This window comes from Oncorhynchus gorbuscha, linkage group LG17, assembly GCF_021184085.1.
Source record: "Oncorhynchus gorbuscha isolate QuinsamMale2020 ecotype Even-year linkage group LG17, OgorEven_v1.0, whole genome shotgun sequence".
In the NCBI taxonomy this organism is placed as follows: Eukaryota; Metazoa; Chordata; class Actinopteri; order Salmoniformes; family Salmonidae; genus Oncorhynchus; species Oncorhynchus gorbuscha.
The window spans coordinates 11,690,001-11,712,698 of record NC_060189.1 but is presented as its reverse complement, the minus strand read 5'-3'; the positions used below and the strand labels follow the sequence as shown (position 1 = coordinate 11,712,698).

General features: G+C 42.7%; 2 protein-coding genes across 5 annotated transcripts; both read right to left on the bottom strand.

The window, feature by feature from the left end:
- Window positions 1–5,243: 5,243 nt before the first annotated feature.
- Window positions 5,244–7,790, bottom strand: LOC124001601 (akirin-2-like). 4 transcript variants are annotated; one of them, XM_046308535.1, is made up of 6 exons: window positions 7,668–7,790; window positions 7,088–7,286; window positions 6,459–6,593; window positions 6,019–6,168; window positions 5,834–5,905; window positions 5,244–5,668 (listed from the first exon to the last, which is right to left on the bottom strand). In XM_046308535.1, exons 2-6 carry the CDS (start codon window positions 7,260–7,262, stop codon window positions 5,658–5,660), a joined length of 543 nt encoding a protein of 180 aa, XP_046164491.1. In that variant the 5' UTR covers window positions 7,263–7,286; window positions 7,668–7,790; the 3' UTR covers window positions 5,244–5,657. The 4 variants fall into 4 exon arrangements, with proteins under 4 accessions (XP_046164491.1, XP_046164488.1, XP_046164487.1 ...); XM_046308532.1 differs by having other exon boundaries at window positions 7,409–7,739; XM_046308531.1 differs by having other exon boundaries at window positions 7,531–7,739.
- A 4,363-nt stretch (window positions 7,791–12,153) lies between these two features.
- On the bottom strand, window positions 12,154–15,232 carry LOC124002107 (cannabinoid receptor type 1A-like). Its single transcript, XM_046309387.1, has 2 exons — window positions 15,008–15,232; window positions 12,154–13,864 (listed from the first exon to the last, which is right to left on the bottom strand). Exon 2 carries the CDS (start codon window positions 13,818–13,820, stop codon window positions 12,423–12,425), a length of 1,398 nt encoding a protein of 465 aa, XP_046165343.1. The 5' UTR covers window positions 13,821–13,864; window positions 15,008–15,232; the 3' UTR covers window positions 12,154–12,422.
- Window positions 15,233–22,698: the final 7,466 nt, after the last annotated feature.

The window sequence follows — 22,698 nt, the reverse complement described above, 5'->3', positions numbered from 1 at the left end:
TAGTCACCTGGAATGCTTTTCCAACCGTCTTCGAGTTCCACATATGCTGAGCACTTGTTGGCTGCTTTTCCTTCGCTCTGCCGTCCAACTCATCCCGAACCATCTCAATTGGGTTGAGGTTTGGTGATTGTGGATGCCAGGTCATCTGATGCAGCGCTCCATCACTCTCCTTCTTGGTCAAATAGCCCTTACACAGCCCGAAGGTGTGTTTTGGGGTCAATGTCATGTTGAAAAACAAATTATAGTCCCACTAAGTGCAAACCAGATGGGATGGTGTATCGCTGCAGAATGCTGTGGTAGCCATGCTGGTTAAGTGTGCCTTGAATTCTAAATAAATCACTGAGAGTGTCACCAGCAAAGCACCATCACACCTCCATGCTTCACGGTGGGAGCCACATATGCAGAGATCATCTGTTCACCTACTCTGCGTCTCTAAAAGACACAGCCATTGAACCAGAAATCTTACATTTTGACTCCTCAGACAAAAGGACAGATTTTCACCAGTCTAATGTCCATTGCTCGTGTTTCTTATTGGTGTTCTTTAGTAGTGGTTTCTCTGCAGAAATTCGACCACGAAGTCCTGATTCACGCAGTCTCTGAACAGTTGATGTTGAGATGTGTCTGTTACTTGAACTCTGTGAAGCGTTTATTTGGGCTGCAATCTGAGGTACAGTTATTTGCTGATTTCTGAGGCTGGTAACTTACGAACTTATCCTCTGCAGCAGAGGTAACTCTGGGTCTTCCTTTCCTGTGGCGGTCCTCATGAGAGCCAGTTTCATCATAGCGCTTGATTGCTTTTGCGACTGCACTTGAAGTTCTTGACATTTTCCGGATTGACTGACCTTCATGACTCAAAGTAATGATGGACTGTCATTTCTCTTTGCTTATTTGAGCTGTTCTTGCCATAATATGGACTTGGTCTTTTACCAAATAGGGCTATCTTCTGTATAACACCCCTACCATGTCACAACACAACTGATTGGCTCAAACACATTAAGGAAAGAAATTCCACAAATGAACTATTAACAATGCACACCTGTTAATTGTAATGAATTCCAGGTGACTACCTCATGAAGCTGGTTGAGAGAATGCCAAGAGTGTGCAAAGCTGACATCAAGGCAAAGGGTGACTACATTGAATAATCTCAAATATATTTTGATTTGTTTAACACATTTTGGTTTACTACATGATTCCATGTGTGTTATTTCATCGTTTTGAAGTCTTCAATATTATTATACAATGTAGAAAATAGTACAAATAAAGAAAAACACTTGAATGAGTAGGTGTGTCCGAACTTTTGACCGATACTGTATATATTAGGACAAGCAATGTCGGAGTGGCATTGACTAAAATACAGTAGAATAGAATACAGTGTATACATATGAGATGAGTAAAGTAGTATGTAAACATTATTAAAGTGACTAGTGTTACATTATTAAAGTGGCCAGTGATTCCATGTCTATGTATATAGAGCAGCCTCTAAGTTGCAGGGTTGAGTGACCGGGTGGTAGCTGGCTAGTGTTGGCTATTTAAGTGTCTGATGACCTTGAGATAGAAGCTGTTTTTCAGTCTCGGTCCCAGCTTTGATGCACCTGTACTGACTTTGCCTTCTGGATAATGGCAGGGTGAACAGGCTGTGGCTCAGGTGAGGGATGTCCTTGATGATCTTTTTAGCTTTCCTGAGACATTGGGTTCTGTAGGTGTCCTGGAGGGACAGTGTGCCATCGGTGATGCTTTGGGCAGACCGCATCACCCTCTGAAGAGCCCTGCAGTTGTGGGAAGTGCCGTTTCCCTACCAGTCTGTGATACAGCCTGACATGATGCTCTCAATTGTGCATCTGTTATAGTTCGTGAGGGTCTTAGGGGCCAAGACAAATTTCTTCACCCTCCTGAGTTTGAAGAGCCGCTGTTGCGCCTTCTTCACCACACTGTCTGTGTGGGTGGACCATTTCAGATGGTCAGTGATGTGTACGTTGAGGAACTTGAAGCTTTCCACTTTCCCCACTGCAGTCCCGTCGATGTGGATAGGGGCGTGCTCCCTCTGCTGTTTCATGAAGTCAACGATCAGCGCCTTCATTTTGTTGACATTGAGTGAGAGGTTATTTTCCTGGTACCACTCCACCAGGGCCCTCACCTCCTCAATGTAGCCAAACTCGTCATTGTTGGTAATCCGGCCTACTACTGTTGTGTCGTCTGCAAACTTGATGGTTGAGTTGGAGGCGTGCGTGGCCAAGAAGTCTTGGGTGAACAGGGAGTACAGGAGGGGGCTCAGCATGTACACTTGTGGGGTTCCTGTGTTGAGGATCAGCGAAGTGGGTGTTGTTTTTTACCTTCACCAGCTGGGGGCAGCCCATCAGGTAGTCCAGGACCCAGTCGCACAGGGCAGGGTTCAGACCCATTGCCCTCTAGCTTGGTGGATACTATGGTGTTGAAGACTGAGCTATATTAAATTAACTGCATTCTTACGTAGGTATTCCTCTTGTCCAGATGGGTTAGGGCAGTGTGATTGCATCGTCTATGGGGCAGTAAGCAAATTGCAGTGGGTCTAGGGTGTCAGATAACGTAGAGGTGATATGATCCTTACTAGCCTCTTAAAGCACTTCATGGTGACAGAAGTGAGTGCTACGGAGCAATAGTCATTTAGTTCAGTTACCTTTGCTTTCTTGGGTACAGGAAAAATGGTGGACATCTTGAAGCAAGTGGGGACAGCAGACTGGGATAGAGAGATTGAATTTGTCTGTAAACACTCCAGCCAGATGGTCTGCGCATGCTCTGAGGACGCTGCTAGGGATGCCGTCTGCCTGGCGAAGGTTAACACGCTTAAAATGTCTTAGGTCGGCCACAGAGAATGAGAACCCACAGTCCTCGGGAGCAGGCTGCGTCAGTGGCACCATGTTATCCTCAAAGCGGGCGAAGGAAGCAAAACGTCAGTGTCTGACCCCCAGAATGAATTTAAGAGAACTCAAAATCTGTAATTAATTTTGACATTTTAGTAGCACAATTTTACATTAACAAGGGTGTTTGGTGCAGTATTTCACAAGTAAAAAAAGTGTGCAACGTATTGTCTTATGTAAACAGTTGGAGCTGCTGTGCAGGTCTTTCATACGGTCTATGCTATTGGATAGAGAGCCATTAACGCAACTGTTCACGCCATGTTAGTGGGCAAATAGACATCGTCAAATCAAAACCCAACCTTAATTTACCAAACTCATGTTTTAGACGAGACTTTATGACCAAACGATCCTATTTACACGTAGTCTTTGGATCTAGATCTAGGCTGGTGTGTTTACGGACATATTCAATCAATCCCTATCCCAGTCTGTTGTTCCCACATGCTTCAAGAGGGCCACCATTGTTCCTGTTCCCAAGAAAGCTAAGGTAACTGAGCTAAACGACTACCGCCCCGTAGCACTCACTTCCGTCATCATGAAGTGCTTTGAGAGACTAGTCAAGGACCATATCACCTCCACCCCACCTGACACCCGAGACCCACTCCAATTTGCTTACCGCCCAAATAGGTCCACAGACGATGCAATCTCAACCACACTGCCCTAACCCATCTGGACAAGAGGAATACCTATGTGAGAATGCTGTTCATCGACTACAGCTCGGCATTTAACACCATAGTACCCTCCAAGCTCGTCATCAAGCTCGAGACCCTGGGTCTCGACCCCGCCCTTTGCAACTGGGTACTGGACTTCCTGACGGGCCGCCCCCAGGTGGTGAGGGTAGGCAACAACATCTCCACCCCGCTGATCCTCAACACTGGGTCCCCACAAGGGTGCGTTCTGAGCCCTCCCCTGTACTCCCTGTTCACCCACGACTGCGTGGCCGCGCACGCCTCCAACTCATTCATCAAGTTTGCGGACGACACAACAGTGGTAGGCTTGATTATCAACAACGACGAGACAGCCTACAGGGAGGAGGTGAGGGCCCTCGGAGTGCGGTGTCAGGAAAATAACCTCACACTCAACGTCAACAAAACTAAGGATATGATTGTGGACTTCAGGAAACAGCAGAGGGAACACCCCCCTATCCACATCGATGGAACAATAGTGGAGAGGGTAGTAAGTTTTAAGTTCCTTGGCGTACACATCACAGACAAACTGAATTGCTCCACCCACACAGACAGCATCGTGAATAAGGCGCAGCAGCGCCTCTTCAACATCAGGAGGCTGAAGAAATTTGGCTTGTTACCAAAAGCACTCACAAACTTCTACAGATGCACAATCGAGAGCATCCTGGCGGGCTGTATCACCGCCTGGTACGGCAACGGCTCCGCCCACAACCGTAAGGCTCTCCAGAAGGTAGTGAGGTCTGCACAACGCATCACCGGGGGCAAACTACCTGCCCTCCAGGACACCTACACCACCCGATGTCACAGGAAGGCCATAAAGATCATCAAGGACAACAACCACCCGAGCCACTGCCTGTTCACCTCGCTATCATCCAGAAGGCGAGGACAGTACAGGTGCATCAAAGCTGGGACCGAGAGACTGAAAAATGGCTTCTATCTCAAGGCCATCAGACTGTTAAACAGCCACCACTAACATTGGGTGGCTGCTGCCAACACACTGACTCAACTCCAGCCACTTTAATAATGGGAATTGATGGGAAATGTAAAAATATATATATATCACTAGCCACTTTAAACAATGCTACCTAATATAATGTTTACATACGTACACATAAGATGAATAATGTAGGGTATATACTGTACTCTCATCTACTGCATCTTTATGTAATACATGTATCACTAGCCACTTAACTATGCCACTTTGTTTACATACTCATCTCATATGTATATACTGTACTCGATACCATCTACTGTATCTTGCCTATGCCGCTCTGTACCATCACTCATTCATATATCTTTATGTACATATTCTTTATCCCCTTACACTTGTGTCTATAAGGTAGTAGTTTTGGAATTGTTAGCTAGATTACTTGTTGGTTATTACTGCATTGTCGGAACTAGAAGCACAAGCATTTCGCTACACTCGCATTAACATCTGCTAACCATGTGTATGTGACAAATAAGATTTGATTTAGAATAACGGTTTCTGATTTATTTCGAGGCCACGTTGGCCGTTTTCAAAGGCATTCATGGTTTTAAAGAGAGTTGCACTTTTATTTGCAGTGGCGTCACAATTTAGCAGCGGCGGTGTGCCGTATAGGGGAAACACTGGTAGTACTTGACTTAGAGCATTACCCTGTTGTGACAGAATTAAACTTTTAAATCATAAGCCTTAAAACATTTTATTGTTTGGTTTTCCACTAAGTACATAGGTTTGAAAGTAATACCAGGAAAACAAAAATGACAAAATAAAATAAACATTTTGAAAGGGGAAAAAAAAAAAAAATATCTAACTTACACTTTGTAAAGTCCCATACAAAAAAAGTAACTGGTGCATCCGCATATTCAGCAGGAGAAACGTAGGCCAATGGTAGAGAGGGCCTATACATTTACATTAGGAAGCACCTAGCTGCTTGCGAGAGAAAGTGATAACCACTGATAACGGCTTATAAACCTTTGCCCAAAGGAGAAATATGGCACAGTAAGAAAAGTTGAAATAAACCAAATCTCTTGCGGTGATTTCCCAAGATTTAAACTTGATAGCTTGCAGCAACAGGTCACCTGGCAGACTGGGATGCTTTCAGGAAACATCTGGTGAAGAAGGGATAAAAATAGATAAAAACAGAAAACCAGCCATGTTACCATAACCTTTAGAGGTTTTCCATTCAGGTGTAACGGTAGCCTTCTTGCATTCCACAATGGGATGGTACATGCACTGAGAATCTTATATAAAAAGGAGAGGAAAATAAAACTCACAGCTTGCAGGTTGCTCTCCAAATCTTCGCATCAACTGGTCATGTGTAAACTTCACAAAAGTGTCATATTGTTCTGTAATAGAAATGTGGGAGGAAAGGGAGGGAGGGGTTTAGTAAGTTTAACTGTAAAAATCACATACCACCTTACGTTGCACTTTCTGAATCCTGTATTTTGACAGTCCACACCTGCCAACTTGGAAGTCATGGTCTCCTCATATTCCTCCCGAACTTTATCTTCACGCTCCTTCAGTAGACGTTCACAAATAATTCCAACTTGTCTAAGAGTAAATAAGGGCTGTTCTTTCCTTGATGGAGAAGAACCTCCAGCCGATGTGCCTGCAGATGACACGAGGAGAGAAATGAGGTGAATGGGGGGGGGGGTCTAGTTCATTCCGCACTCTGCATCTCTCCTCCTCACCTAGGTTTAGGATTTGAAGCTGTTCAATTCTGGTCCTGGAAGGCCAAAACACCTCTGTTTTTTGTTTCTACCTGGTAGTTAATTGCACTCAACTGGTGTCCCAGGTCTGAAGTAGTCTCTCAGAAGCAGAAGATGAAAACAAGAAGTGTTTTTGGCCCTCAAGGACCGACATTGAACCTGGCTAGGCTAACAGTACACTACAACAAACCTGGCATACTGGATCCACCTAGAGGGGGTGGAGCCTCTGGGGAGTAGCAACCCTCTGTCTGTTGGTAAACTCCATCAATGTGTTTTCTCTTCTGAATGCGCTTGTACTCCTGCTTGATGTTGTTCAGAATTTTCTCTTGAATGAGATAGTACACAGAATGAGTCAAAATCATTCAGGGAGGAAGTTAGTCAAACAACTTGTCACATCTAATGGAGGCCTCACGTTATAGTGCAATCCTTATAGCTCCTATTATGCTGTGTAACACAAAAAGGGTCAAGATGACACCATGGGAAGATCTCAATTGCATACACCTCGCGTCCGCTCTCCTCGTCTCCTTCTCAAAACCCATTGGATGAGAAAGTCTGCGGTCTCAGAGGTTGCAAGAAGTATGCAATTGAGATCTTCCCAATGTCAACATGCTATATCGACATCATGTTATCTTTTCAAGATAGTTACTCATGTTATTGCAGCATATCTACCTAACTATTGGCTAACATCTAATATGGTCTTGGAAAATAGTATGCTAAGTTACGGGTTAGCTGGCAATGCAGAAAGCTAGCACACTGGCCTGGGTAGCTAACGTTAGATGTATGGTACCAAATTGGGTTTATTAGTTTAACGTTAATTACCAGCTGATAGTCTTGACGACACCTCTCCAAATGGTGACGGCTCCATGCGAAGGTATTTCCGTGGGGATGAGGAGGATGATGGGGAAACCGGGATACACCTTCTCCTTTTAGGCGACGTCGGACTCATCAATGGATCAAACTCCATGGTTCTTTTCAGGGTCGCTCCACACGCCATGATTTTGATTTAAGGAGGGTCCAGCTACAAAGAACGAACGAGGAACAGTGTATAGTAGCTACTGCGAAACAAAAGAAAATGGCTTTCGAGATATAGGAAGGAGCTTGTTATCCCGATTATGTATTTTCAGCTAGCTGGCTAGTTACCTAGCTTTGCAACTTCGACAAGTCCAGGAAGGAGTCTTGCGACTGTTGTTGGCTAACGTACAGTAACGTTATTAGGTTAAGCTAGCGTTAGCCAACAAAATCAAATGAAAACAAATTCCCACCTTTCCGGGAAAAAGTTGCCCTCCGTTCCTATCCGACGCTCGTGTATCATTGACGTTTGTTTCACTTATATCTTACTTCTATTTGAATGTCCTTAGCTACGTTATAAATTCGGACGAAGCTATAACAACCTGCATACCAGTTTGAAAGCCAGCTAGCTTCTTGTTTTTGATCCCGTCTGGTTCTAGGGTTGAAGACGTCAAAAAATTGGAGCGCATGCCGGTGGGCATGCGCTGATGATGGTGGGATTTGTAGTGCAGTCAAGACAGAGGTGGTGGTTTGTGTGGTTCGAAATCACATTTAATCATTTTCGCTGCTATAATTTTTTGGTGCTGCCATGATTTTGCGCTGCTCTATCTATATACATTAGCAGTAAGCCTGTTCTTCATTAACATTATTGTTACATTATTGGAAATTAATGTATTTTGTTAGCCTTTGCCACTTTATTTTGTTCTGCAAATCCATGGGCCCATAATGTAAAATGGATTGTTACACTTATACGTTTTTTTTGCCTTTTCTGTTACATTTTTTTCACTTGGGGTAAAAACGTCGTGGTTTTACCTTTCTAACCAGCCCCATCATTCTATACTCTGATTCCACAAGAGGGCAGTACAGTACCTCACACAACACAAGGCACATTGTCCCATGTGCCACTGCCAACTCTTTCTCCTCCTCCAGAGACTTAAAAACATACCACCAAAGCCCATATCTGATATAAGGGAAAGGGGGGTCCTAGTTAGTTGTACAACTGAATGCCTTCAGTTGAAATGTGTCTTCCTCATTTAACCCAAAACCTCTGAATCAGAGAGGTGCGGGAATTGTCTTAATCAACATCCACATCTTCGGTGCCCGGGGAACAGTGGGTTAACTGCCTTGCTCATGGGCAGAACGACAGATTTTTACTCTGTCAGCTCGGGGATATCGTACATGCCTTATGAGTATTGTGCAAATTTGACTTTATTCAGAAGCTTGGAAACCCAGGTGTTTGAATGGAGAAACCACAATACTTTGGAATAGAAATTATACATGCAATATTTGCTCATTTTTGATCTTAGCAGAGACAACTGAAAAATTGAAATTCCTCTGGTTTTATACTTACTTAAAGATCTTCTGTTGATTTGACAGTTCTTGGTTGGTGAAACACTATATATACAAAAGTACGTGGACACCCCTTCAAATTAGCGGATTCTGCTATTTCAGCCACACTACTTGCTGACAGATGTATACAATCAAAGAGCTCAGTGACTTTCAACGTGGCACCATCATAGGATGCCACCTTTCCAACAAGTCAGTTTGTCAAATTTCTGCCCTGCTAGAGCTGCCCTGGTCAAGTCTAGGAGAAACAACGAGAAGTGGTATGCCACACAAGCTCACAGAACAGGAAGCGTGTAGCGCGTAAATATCATCTGTCCTCTGTAAATTGTCTGTCCTCGGTTGGATCAGAAGCAACATCAGCACAATAACTGTTTGTCAGAGTTTCATGAAATGGGTTTCCATGGCCGAGTAGCCGCACACAAGCCTAAGATCACCATTGCAAAGTGTTGGCTGGAGTGGTGTAACGCTCACCGCCATTGGGCTCTGGAGCAGTGGAAACCCATTCCCGTTCTCTGGAGTGATTAATCATGCTTCACCATCTGACAGTTCAAAGGAGGTATCTGGGTTTGGCAGATGCCAGGAGAATGCTACCTGCCCGAATGCATAGTGCCAGCTGTACATTTTGGTGGAAGAGGAATAATGTTCTCGGGCTGTTTTTCATGGTTCGGGCTAGGTCCCTTAGTTCCAGTGATGGGAAATCTTTATACTACAATACAATTCTAGATGATTCTGTGCTTCCAACTTTGTGGCATCAGTATGGGGAAGGCTCTTTCCTGTTTCAGCATGACAATGCCCCCATGCATAAATTGAGGTCCATAAAAAATGGTTTGTTGAGATCAGTGTGGAATTGCTTGACTGGCCTGCACAGAGCCCTGACCTCAACCCCATCGAACACCTTTGGGATAAATTGTAACGCCGACTGCAAGCCAGGCCTAATCGCCCAACATCAGTGCCGACCTCACTAATGCTCTTATGGCTGATTGGAAGCAAGTCCCCTCAGGAATGTTCTAACATCTAGTGGAGGCTGTTATAGCAGCAGAAGGGGGGGGGCAACTAAATATTAATACCCATGATTTTGGAATGAGATGTTCGATGAGCAGTTGTCCACATACGTTTGGTAATGTAGTGTAGATGATGACATTTTTGCTGCAATAGAAGACAATGGCTATTGTTTTTCTATTGATGTGTTCAGATGAAAGCATTTGTGTACATGATATTCATACATTGTGTCATGCAGGTGAAAGAGGACCCAAAAGCGACTTGGCGAAAACAGAGTCTTTAATCCAGTAAAGTAAGTACAAACAAAAAAACAACTTTCACTCGAAATGACGAGGACAAACTGGAGACTCGATCTTGAACAGCAGGTGAACAGCAGGTTTCGGGAAGGCACTTGAACCAGACAGACTCAGAACCTGCTCACCACGCAGCATCTGAGGAAAACACGACACGACAGGGCGATACACAATCACAGCACGGTGAATTCTAAACAAGGAACCGACAGGACAGGAACGGAACACAAAGGAAAAATAGGGACTCTAATCAGGGGAAAGGATCGGGAACAGGTGTGGGAAGACTAAATGATTGATTAGGGGAATAGGAACAGCTGGGAGCAGGAACGGAACGATAGAGAGAAGAGAGAGCGAGAGAGTGAGAGAGGGAGGGGGAGAGAGAGGGATAGAAAGAGGGAAAGAACCTAATAAGACCAGCAGAGGGAAACGAATAGAATGGGGAGCACAGGGACAAGACATGATAATAAATGACAAACATGACACATTGCTTATTACTAAATTAGTCCGGTCTTAAATAAGATGAGTAACTACACAAATACAAAATGTTTTTTCTCTCTATGGAGTGTCATGAGATAAGTTCACAAGGTGCTTTCCTGAATATTTTTATTGAATCAAAACATAAATTAAGATGTTCATTCACAGAAAAATACTGAACATATATGAAGAGATGGAGGGGGGGGACGGGATATATTTAATACATTACATGTCTTTATGGTTGTGGTTCTTCTTTGGGGAAATCTGTCTCCCAGTTAGTTGAAATAATGTGACTCATTGAAAAGATGTACATTATCTACTCTTGTATGGAATAACATGACCCTCAATTATACATCATTTAAAAAATAAGGCAATCAAAACAGTTTCACAAAACATACTTTATGACAAGAACTACAAACCATCACAATGTAATAATTTACAATATAATTTACAGTGGAAAGAGCAGCCAATTTCACCTAGAAGCATTTTAACGGCTCAAACCATACAGTCAGGGCAGATCAGCATGACACTAAATACACAACTGTACAGTTAAACAATGCTTATTGTCACTATTTCCCTATGAAAATAAATTAATGAAGTGGTTCTGAAAACATTGAATTACGCTGAACAAAAATATAAATACAACATACAACAATTTCAAAGATTTTACTAAGTTACAGGTCATATAAGTAAATCAGTCAATTGAAATAAATAAATTAGGCCCTAATCTATGGATTTCACATGACTGGGAATACAGATATGCATCTGTTTGTCACAGATGCTTTAAAAAAAAGGTAGGGGTGTGGATCAGAAAACCAGTCAGTATCTGCTGTGACCACCATTTGCCTCATGTAGAGCGACACATCTCCTTCGCATAGAGTTTATCAGGCTGTTGATTGTGTCCTGTGGAATGTTGTCTCACTCCTCTTCAATGGCTGTGCGAAGTTGCATATTGGCAGGAACTGGAACACAATGTTGATCCAGATTGTCCAAAACATGCTCAATGGGTGACATTTCTGGTGAGTATGCAGGCCATGGAAGAACTGGGACATTTTCAGCTTCCAGGAAATGTGTACAGATCCTTGTGACATGGGGCTGTGCATTATCATGCTGAAACATGAGGTGATGATGACTGGCATGACAATGGGCCTCAGGATCTCATCACGGTATCTCTGTGCATTGAAATTCCCTTCGATAAAATACCATTGTGTTTGTTGTCCGTAGTGTATGCCTGCCCATACCATAACCCCACTTCCATCATGGGGCACTCTGTTCACAACGTTGACATCAGCAAACCGCTCTCCCACACAATGCCATCTGCCTGGTAAAGTTGAAACCGGGATTCATCCACGAAGAGCACACTTCTCCAGCGTGCCAGTGGCCATCAAAGAAGCCGGATGTGGAGGTCCTGGGCTCGCGTGGTTACACGTGGTCTGCGGTTGTGAGGCTGTTGGAAGTACTGCCAAATTCTCTAAAACAACGTTGGAGGCAGCTTACTGGCAACAGCTCTGGTGGACATTCCTAAAGTCAGAATGCCAATTGCACGCTTCCTCAAAAATTTAGGCATCTGTGGCATTGTGTTGTGTGACAAAACTACACATTTTAGAGTGGCCTTTTATTGTCGCCAGTACAAGGTGCACCTGTGTAATGATCATGCTGTTTAATCAGCTTCTTGATATGCCACACCTGTAAAGTGGATGGATTATCTTGGCAATGGAGAAATGTTTACTAACAGGGATCTAAACAAATTTGTGCACTAAATTTGAGAGAAGTTAGGTTTTTGTGTGTATGGAAAATGTCTGAGATGTTTTATTTCAGCTCATGAAACATGGGGCCAACACTTTACATGTTGCATTTATATTTTTGTTCAGTATAATAATCTACATTATTTTATGCTACAGCTACATAGACTTCAAAGCTCAATTTAAAGTTCATGGTTGGAAAACTTTCTGGGCAGCGCTAATTGGGGTAGTGTCTATTCTAGATTAATTCTTCACAGTCGATACCTTCACAGTCACATGATGGCAGAAAGGTTCTCAGACCATCTCTGCGGAGACCGACAGGGTGACTTTGGCCACTTTTACAGTGGTGTTTGCGTAGCTAGCCGTGGATTTGTAGGCTGTGCCTTTGATGCTCCTGCTATGGCAATCAGATTCAGCACTGTTGTCCAGTGGTTGAGAAGATCCCCTGCACGTCCGGCAGATGTTAAGGAAGGCCCGGCGCAGGTCCTTACTCCTCAGTGCATAGATGACAGGGTTGACGGTGGAGTTGAGCAGGCAGAGCATGCTGCAGAAGGCAAAGACCGTCTTGATAACGTTGTTCATCTTCCAGAAGAGGTCGTAGACCATGATGGCTAGCACAGGGCCCCAGCAGATGATGAGGACCACCAGGATCAGCACCAAGGTCTTGGCCAGGCGGATGTCCATGCGAGTCTGCTCGGGTCGCATGGTCTGAGCCTTGGTTCCATCTGCCGTGTAGACAATGATGCTCTTCTGGGAGCTGCGGCTCATCATGCGCACAGTGTGGTGGTGGGCCTTCCACAGGATGAACATGTAGGCGTAGATGATGAACAGAAGCAGCACACTGGTCATCCCTATCCAGAACATCAGGTACTTCTCGTCGATGAGCGGGAAAATGTCTGAGCACACCGAGTTCAGTTGCTTACAGTTCCAGCCCAGTAGGGGGAGAATCGCAATGACGATGGAGATAGTCCACATCATGCAGAAGGCAATGACAGCCTTGTTCTTGGTGACGATCCGCTTGTAAGCCATTGGCCTGTGGATAGAGATATAGCGGTCGATGGCCGTGAGAAAGAGACTTCCCACAGAGGCAGTGAAAGAGGCAATGACTCCACTGAGTTTAAATAGAAAGACATTGGGACTGTCCTTCCGGTGCAGCACATGGAAGTCCAAGAAACTGTACACAAATATGACACTGCCCAGAAGGTCGGCTACAGCCAGGCTTCCTATGAAGTGGTATGAGGGACGACAGCGCAGGATGTGGGAGTGGAGGATCACACACAATACGATAAGGTTCTCCAGCACTGTGAAGGTTCCCAGGGTGAGTGCCATGACCGCTACTACTAACTGCTGGCTGGGGGTCAGAATCATGAAGCACTCCATGTCCACAACGTTCTCCCCGCATTGGAGAGAACCCCCGACCTCCCATCGGGTCCCATTGCCAAGCATTTCAGAGAAGTTGGTCGGGTAAATGGAGTTGCCATTATAGATGAGCGCCTTGTCCCCAGGTACTTGTACAGGGAAGGAGTTACTAAGTGGGGCAGAGTGAGTCTTCTGTAAGTGGAATCCTGTCTTGGCGAAGCCAGAATCAATGGACGGGTCATCATAGCTCACATCGTTGGAGCCAAGATACTGCAAACCAGTAGTCATTGTTCGGAAAGTGGTGTCAGCTATTCCATCCAGAGCAGACTTCATGGCTACTCAGCTGACTGGTAAATTATGTAGCATTAGATGCGTGTCTAGACAGAAAAGAGAGTTCAAGAACATTTTGAAATCATTAATACTTTCTATTATTTGGTCAGTTTAATTGTGACAAATGTGGGGGTAGGCAAATGTGTATGTATTTAACTGTGGGGGATTTTAACTGTGGGTGATATAGGAATGTTGCTGGGTGATATTATTGGTATCCCTGTACCAGCCAGCTGACTCTACAGCAGATGTGTCTCAGACAATAGTGAGAGAATTAACAGTCAATGACAAATGATTGAGACCCATATCTAACCTTCGGTGCTGCCCCCAGAACAAAAACATTGCATTAAGATGCCAATGTAGGTCAATCTTTCCTATTAATTAAGGGGTAATACAGGATTAGGTTTAAAAAAAATAATGATTCAATGAATGATGCATCAAAGGAGGTAGTTATATTCTCTCAAGAGAAGAGAGAATTGATTTTGTAGAATCAATCTATAGATTTTTACAGGACTACTTTTTCTCTCTCAGACTCTTATTATATGGCTCAGTTTATACACTGCCCCCATCCCCAATACAATAGTAAATATTGGACTATAACTATAACCTTCCTGTAGTCTATTATGCTAAGAAGGTTTATCCTATTCTACTGAGCCATTTACTTTTTGTTCATATTCTTATCTTTTATTATTTCTTATTGTTTTTGCATTGTCGAAAAGGAACCTGCAAGTAAGCATTTCGTTGGACGATGTATACCATGCGTATCCCGTCCATACGACTAACGAAACGTAAAACACATAGATAAGCGGCACATAACCCTGCCATTTGATCATGAATAGGACTAGATCTGTACATTTTGTTAAGAACAATTACAATAACCTACATATGTTTTCATTCATAAAAACAAATAGACTAATGAGAATATTTGATAAAACATTGTCATGCGGATGTTTATAGATAGGCAACAAAAAAATCTGGTAGTGATGTAGGCTATACAACAATGTGACGATGCCCCTTGTCCCATTTATGAATTAATAAAACAGACCAACAACAAGGAAGGTTATGGAGAGGCTGCAAGCAAGTAATTAGACTCGATAAACTCTCACTAAGGGTACAGCAAAATCAACAAATAAATAGATTATGCATTAATGGCACATTTGCATTCCATTTGAGTAAACAAAAATAGTTCTTACCTTCATATTCTTTGCACAAAGAATTTGCGTTGTTCCATATGCCAGATTTAATTTATGATATAAAGACAAGAGGAAGTGTGTCCACTAATCCAATCTCAGGAATTGTATTATATTGATGTCAACAGTTGCTTTAATCAAAGTGTATCAAATCGTTTAAAATTATTTTTAGCAGAGTGAATGTGTCATAATGAGCCTCGCATCCCTGTATAGTAACAGCGATGTGTCTGTCTGTCTGTCTGTCTGAGCTACGCAATTATTTTTTATAAAGATTCGCTTTGTGCGCTTCTGTGTCACGTGCTCCGAGATGCCACAGCGCCTTGGACCAGAGTAGTGCGCTCGCGTCGCATCCTACATTCACGCTCACTCAGTAACGAGACACTCCATCATTTTGAACCCACACCCCATCATCATCGACCAGTCTGATTCAGGAAAACGAAACTATTATTCTATTTAATGTTAAAACACTATAATTGATTTCGTAGACATATTTTCATTACTATTGTAGTTTAGACTCTCACTTCAACCTATAAGCAATTATGACCTCCTCCCAGCTTCTCCGGGTTAGGCTGTGTGTGTATGTATGATGTACGTATGTTATTGTATGCATGCAAATGTCACTGATGTGAGAGTATACCATTTATTTTGACTGCCAGAAATGCATGATGTCTAATAGCCTGGAAGGAAAGGTAACCATTAAGGGTTAAACAATATCCAGCCAATGTTTTATATATTTAACCACATGTAGCATAGGATGAAATGCCTTGTATATCTTGCCAGTGTATAGAAATAGTAGGAGCTGCAGAGGTGTCGAATGAAGGTGGGTGAGGTGTGTAGTGGGACAATAGCAGAGAATAGGCTATGTCTCTGGTAAGTGGGTTATCTGAGTCAGCTGCCTATCATCATGTGCCCAATTCCAATTTAGGAAATTATGCCTTTCCTTATTCTCGCCTTTCCTACAGACTTCTCAGTAGTTGGTATTCAGATTTACAGTACCCTATGAAGGTGCATAAAGGGCTTTGCAGGCGTGGTTCCCTTGGCACTCTGAATCAATTTAATTCAACTGCTGAAAACCCTCCCACATGCTGGCCAACATATTTATCCTTCAATAGGGTTTTTAGTACATTTATCTTTAGCTATCCCTTTAAATATGGTGTACTTTTTAGTTTGAATTTTGAAGACAGACGGAATAGAATATATCAATAAAACAGGTTCAGGTTCATTAGTTAGGGATCAATTAAAGAAAGACATATGTCTTCTTTTCAGCACCAATTTGTAGGTTTTAAAATACTCTGTAATCTTGTAGATTATTTAGGGTTAGGAAAGTATTTATGAATCATAAAAACTGGTTTGGAAAGCCTTTATGGTGGTTTGATTCACTTAAATTCACTTGTCACATTCAGTTATTTAACCCCCCATTAAGCCTTACTGATGGTCAATGCTGAGAGTGGCTAAAATGAATCATGATAGAAATAAGAAACAGCAGAGACAGTCAGGGTAGTTTATAATTAAGACAATCAAGAGTGCGTATCCCTGCTAGTTAAAAGGCCATACAATTTAAATTCTGCATATGTCATTCCATAAACCTTACTGTGTTGATATGCTTCAGTTATGCTGCTATATGGATGGTTTCACAGTTGTCTCCAGCGATTATAAGGTAAATTACAATGGGGCAAAAAAGTATTTAGTCAGCCACCAATTGTGCAAGTTCTCCCACTTAAAAAGATGAGAGAGGCCTGTAATTTTCATCATAGGTACACTTCAACTATGACAGACAAAATGAGAGAAAAAAATCCAGAAAATCACATTGTAGGATTTTTAATTAATTTATTTGCAAATTATGGTGGAATTGGTGGCAGACTAAATACTTTTTTGCCCCACTGTATATCTAAACAAGTGTAATTTATAATTTACAATTCCCTTATCCAAAATGATTGCTCATTTACCTAGCTCTCATCCATAGCTCTTATCACGTGGTAAATTGCAGTGCGTGCATAATGTTTTTTCAGATTTAACACGAAAGTAGATGTTTGTTCCGCTGTATTCATGGTTTCCTCATGTGTAATGGTGGTGGAATTATGAGGGAATTAAGTCAAGGTCAGAATATGGTTTATCTGTAGACAGACCTCCGCCTCTGCTTCATTTATTCCATCTCCACCCAAAATGAATAGCATGCTATTCTCCTGCTTAAGTTCAAGGTCAGAATACGCATAGAGAGAAAAGTGCATAAAAAAAGGAATAATGTTCCATTTATGCATGCTTAACTCGGGTCGGAATCAGGCCCCATGTAGATTCAGTCTGAGGAGGACTTTGCTATGAAGAAGGAAATTAAGGAAATTAGAGTGACTCTGGCTCTACCATGCTGGACCAGTCTATGTTTACACAGGGTTTTATGTATTTTGTTATGGTGGCTATTTTTGGTAGTATTATTTGTGTGTTTTGTGTGCCTTTTCTCACATTTCACCCATAAAAATAATGAAATAATGTGTGAAGACTGGAGTAGTTCCTCTATGTGTTGCGCAGATGCAAAATTACTTCCACCTCCCATGCAACCCTAATACCCCCAGCACCAAATTACAAACATATTTTAGGGATAATAACATGCTATTTTGTGACCTCTCCAACACAGCAAAGGTGGAATTCAGCACTTACTCTTGGACTGGCACATAAAATGTGTCCAAAGGCAACACTGTATTCATATGATAATGTAATCAAAACACTTTATCAGGTCCATTAAGTATCCTCTGTTCCATGTCACTGTATTTTTAGACTGTAAAATGTCAGGTGTTATGAATGTAGGAATGCATTCATTTATAGTTTCTGCTTGTCTTTTTTTGCTTCATGTATAAGCCTTTTAGACATAGAGAAGCAGTGGAGTAACAGTGTTGATGAAACGTGCTGTCTCTCCCATCATATGAAACAATATGAGACACAACATGCCAGTCTGTTCCATCCAGCTCAATTATGGCCATCATTTGACGTGTCATCAACAAAGAAAAAGCACCAAAATGCAGAGGGACTTCAAACAAACAGAGTGCTTTCTGTGATGCTCCCAAATGACAAAGGGCTCATACAGATGGCTGTCATGACAACAAGTGCCATTTCTTCAATAGAAAAGCTATCATACCACACAAATAGCCTCCATTGTAGATATGGTTAGATGTGAGACTTTTGCTGTTTTTGATGTGTGCAAGTGCTGAGTGATCTGTGAGGTATTCATTTTCCATTGTTTTCCAGTGTTAGTGAGTGATACTGTATATTTGCAGGGGCACAACACACTTTCTCTTCTCTGGTATTTTGTGGCTGTCCGTAAATTTGGCAGTTTGAAGATTATTGGGATGAGCAGAGTACATTTGTCAGGTGGACGTTTATTGGGATGAGCAGGGCAGGCTCTAGCCTTTGGGGGCCCTAAGCGATATTTAGTTTGGGGGGCCCCCCACCTCACGACAAAAATTTCAGTGGCCCCCCTCTTAACAGTTGAGAGAAAAATGTCATTTTTTAAATTTAATTTCCTGCAGTTCTACACATTTTGCCATGGGGAAGGGTAGAGAAAATAATGCAGTTTAAACCAAATTTTCTGCAATTCTACAGTAGCCAGGGGGCCCTTAGGGGGCCCTAAGCAACCGTTTATGTTGGTTATGCCTGGAACCGGCCCTGGGGATGAGTCTTGTCCTGGAGGCAGAACTGCAAGATTTCAGTTAGATGGGCCAGTTGAAAATTGTAAAATTGCTTTTTAGTCTTAATTTAAGATTAGGGTTAGGCATTAGGGTTAGCAATGTGGTTAAGGTTAGGGTTAGGTTTAAAATCAGATTTCAGGACTTTGTTTCTGTGCCATCTAGTGACCACTCTGTAGAGCTGGCTCCAGAACAAGATTTACGAGGAAAAATGTTAACCTGCATAATTTTCTTGGTCCAGCTCAATGTACCTGCAGATATTTTCTGTCTCAAATGGATTATAGGGTGATAGAGCTGGAAATGTTTCCATGTATTATTAGTTATGAGAAAATGTTGACGTAAACATAAAATAACACTTCATTGTCTTCATAGTCCAAATATGGATGTTTCAATGGACTCAATGGAGGATATAAAAGTCATCAATGTTGCCTCTGACACCCATTCTATGTATATCATTAGCTGTCCTATTTGTATTGGGCTCACTGCCTTTGTATGATAATTGGAAACAGGCAGCACAGAACAAAAGATGATTGATGATTATTGCCATGAAAACGGTTGTCTTTAGCTAGTAGGCTAATGGTTCCAGTTGCAGGTTGCTTGTGGAAGGCCAGGGGACAAGGGGAGGAAAATAATCTTACCACTACATATCTGTACGGTGAGAATGTTGACAGGGGACTGGGAGCTTCTATGCACAATATTTTAAAAAGCCCACAGCAAAACATTTATTATTAATTTTGTGGTCTCACATTACAATTAATCTCTCTGTGCACACCAAACAGACATTATCTCCCTGGGCTGACAGAAAGAGGTGGGAGAGACAGGCACAGTCTGTGGACGGTGATGTTCGGTCCTAAGCAGCGTGCACGTCATGAGTTATGTTTCACCAGATAATTGTTATATTTGAGAAATTTTGGCCAAATGAAAGCAAATGGGTTAACAATTTGGGTAAACAAGATGGGCAAAGAATTTGTTGAAACGATGGGGGTATACTTATCATATTGGAAAACAACTAATCAGCACTGTGTCTTAAATAACATCATTAACATCGTTTTCAGATGGAGGAAGAGGAAGTAAGGAGGAAGAGGGAGGCTGAGGGAGTAAGGAGGGAGAGGGAGGAAGGGGGGAGGGGGAGGAAGGAGAGGAGGAAGATGGAGGAAGGAAAGGAGGAGGAAGATGGCGGAAGGAGGGAGGCACCCCCCCTCGAGTTCGTGCCGTGGAGGAGATCTTCGTGGGCTATACTCGGCCTTGTCTTAGGGTAGTAAGTTGGAGGTTGAAGATATCCTTCAAGAGGGTGGGGTAATATCCTGCCTGGTTGGCCCTCTCCGGGGTATCGTCGGACGGGGCCACAGTGTCTCCCGACCCCTCCTGTCTCAGCCTCCAGTATTTATGCTGCAATAGTTTATGTGTTTGGGGGGCTAGGGTCAGTCTGTTATATCTGGAGTATTTCTCCTGTCTTATCCAGTGTCCTGTGTGAATTCAAGTATGCTCCCTTTAACTCTCTCTTTCTCTCAGAGGACCTGAGCCCTAGGACCATGCCTCAGTCCACCTGGTCATGCTGCTGCTCCAGTTTGAACTGTTCTGCCTGCGGCTATGGAACCCTGACCTGTTCACCGGACGTGCTACCTTGTCCCGGACCTGCTGTTTTCAACTCTGTCTCTCTCTAACGCACCTGCTGTCTCTCACTCTGAACGATCGGCTTTGAAAAGCCAACTGACCTGTTGCACCCTCTACAACCACTGTGATTATTATTATTTGGCCCTGCTGGTCATCTATGAACATTTGAAAATCTTGGTCACGTACTGTTATAATCTCCACCCGGCACAGCCAGAAGAGGACCCCTCATAGCCTGGTTCCTCTCTAGGTTTCTTCCTAGGTTTCGGCCTTTCTATGGAGTTTTTCCTAGCCACCGTGCTTCTACATCTGCATTGCTTTCTGTTTGGGGTTTTAGGCTGCGTTTCGGCATAGCACTTTGTGACATCGGCTGATGTAAAAAGGTCTTTATTAATACATTTGATTGATTGAGGGGGAGAGGAAGGAGAGGAGGAGGAAGAGGGAGGAAGGAGGGAGAGGAGGAATAATGTTTTTTTTTTCTGTGACCTTGACCTAAAGAAAAACACGCTTTTTAGATTATGAGGTAATACAACTATCATGCAATAATTATGAGCAATGGGTTGAATGAGCTCATTTCAAGAATCCACCTAGCACTCATATATTTTTTCTGCCCTAAAACCTACGCATGATCGACCATCCAGTCTCATCATCCACTTCAGAGACCAATTATTGTGTGACTCAACCTGAGCCACTGGCTTCATTAGGCTAATTAGAGGTGTTTGTCAGCCGTGACCTACTTCTGTGGGCCCTGGACTGAACAATCAACTCTGGCTTTTCACTCAGAGCAGCATTCAGAGCCAGCATTGTATGATCAAATGAATGCCATTATGATAATAGTCATGACTTTATGCAAACTATAGTTCTATAAAGGCCTTAATTGTACATAAGAATTTGTTCTTAACTGACTTGCCTAGTTAAATAAAGGTTAAATATTCCTGGTTGATGTTTTCAGTAGCTATAAATGCATTACAAAGTTGAAATCACAGGGAGTTCTCTGTCAGTTGTTTCACTCGACATAACATATAGGTATGGGGTATTCCTTGTCCCTACAGTTTGGCTGAAGTGACAGTACAGTCACCACGATATGCTTAAGAGTCGTGTCATTCCTAGGATTAATCTGAGCCTCCCAGAGGGTGCCGTACAAACCCCCTGCGACATGGCACTACATCCGTTTCCTTATCCCCTTTTCCTATACCAGCAGAAGAGTACTATTGCTATTTCAGATAATTAGCCAAAGGATCATTGCTTTTCCTACATAGGTTAGTAGTGTATTTCTCTTGTCCCTCAGTAATGGGAGAAGCCGCATTTGCCTCAGAGAGGTAGAAATGACACAAAGGTCGTTACATGTCAGCAGTGAGAAAGTGATTCTGTTATTAGTGTCATACTGTACAGCATTACTGCTATCGCACATACCCTGAAGAACATCAGATATCTACTCAGTGCATCGTTGTGTAAATCACCTCGTGTCATGATGAGGCGTCCCCAAATCACAACATTTTGACAGGTTATAACTGTACAGCGTGGGTAGTATGTGTAACAAGCAGAGTTGGGGTCAATTCCATTTAAATCTGTTCACTCCAACCCTGGTAACAAGTGTGTAACAGAAATATACTCTTTCCATCTTCATACAAAAACAAGCAAATGAATGCAACGTGACAATGCCATAGTAACACGAAGCGAGTGAAGACTTTTATCTGACTAAACTGCTCCCACTTACAACGTGTGATCACATGCACACATGATCATTTTGTGGGTGTCATTTCTGTCTCAAGTGCTCCCTGCAGTTTTAGACTTACATAATGATCAATACATTCACTGCCATCACTCTGTAAAACAGTGCTGTTTAATCCCACTTGATACAGTTCATTATGGGGAGCTCAGACAAAGGAGGCTTGAGGGTGTAAAAACATGTTCCTTGATGTGATACAATATAAAACTAGTGGGCAGGCTGATACTTTGCCAAAAAGTGCGGAAGATGACATGGATTGTGGCGCAACACCATGCTGGGACTGAACCACCTGCTGAGCTCTTTAATAAGGCGACTGCTCCAGCTATGACACATCGTATAATGAAACGTGATGCAGTGAATCACACAGAGATTCGACTAGATTAGGAGGACAGGCATGTCTCTGAAAACCACCAATACAAACACCTGAAAATAGACTTTGATTTTTGATACATTTCAACTTCCTGTAGACATTGTTGATGGCCAACATTTGCAATATCTTCTTATTCTATATGAACGCTCCTTTCATCACTGGATGACAATAAACTTGCTGTTTATTATCTATGCACCCCTACCTACATGTACATATTACCTCAATTACCTTGACTAACCTGTACCCCCACACATTGACTCAGTACCGGTACCCCCTGTACATAGCCTCATTATTGTTACTTTTATTTTTT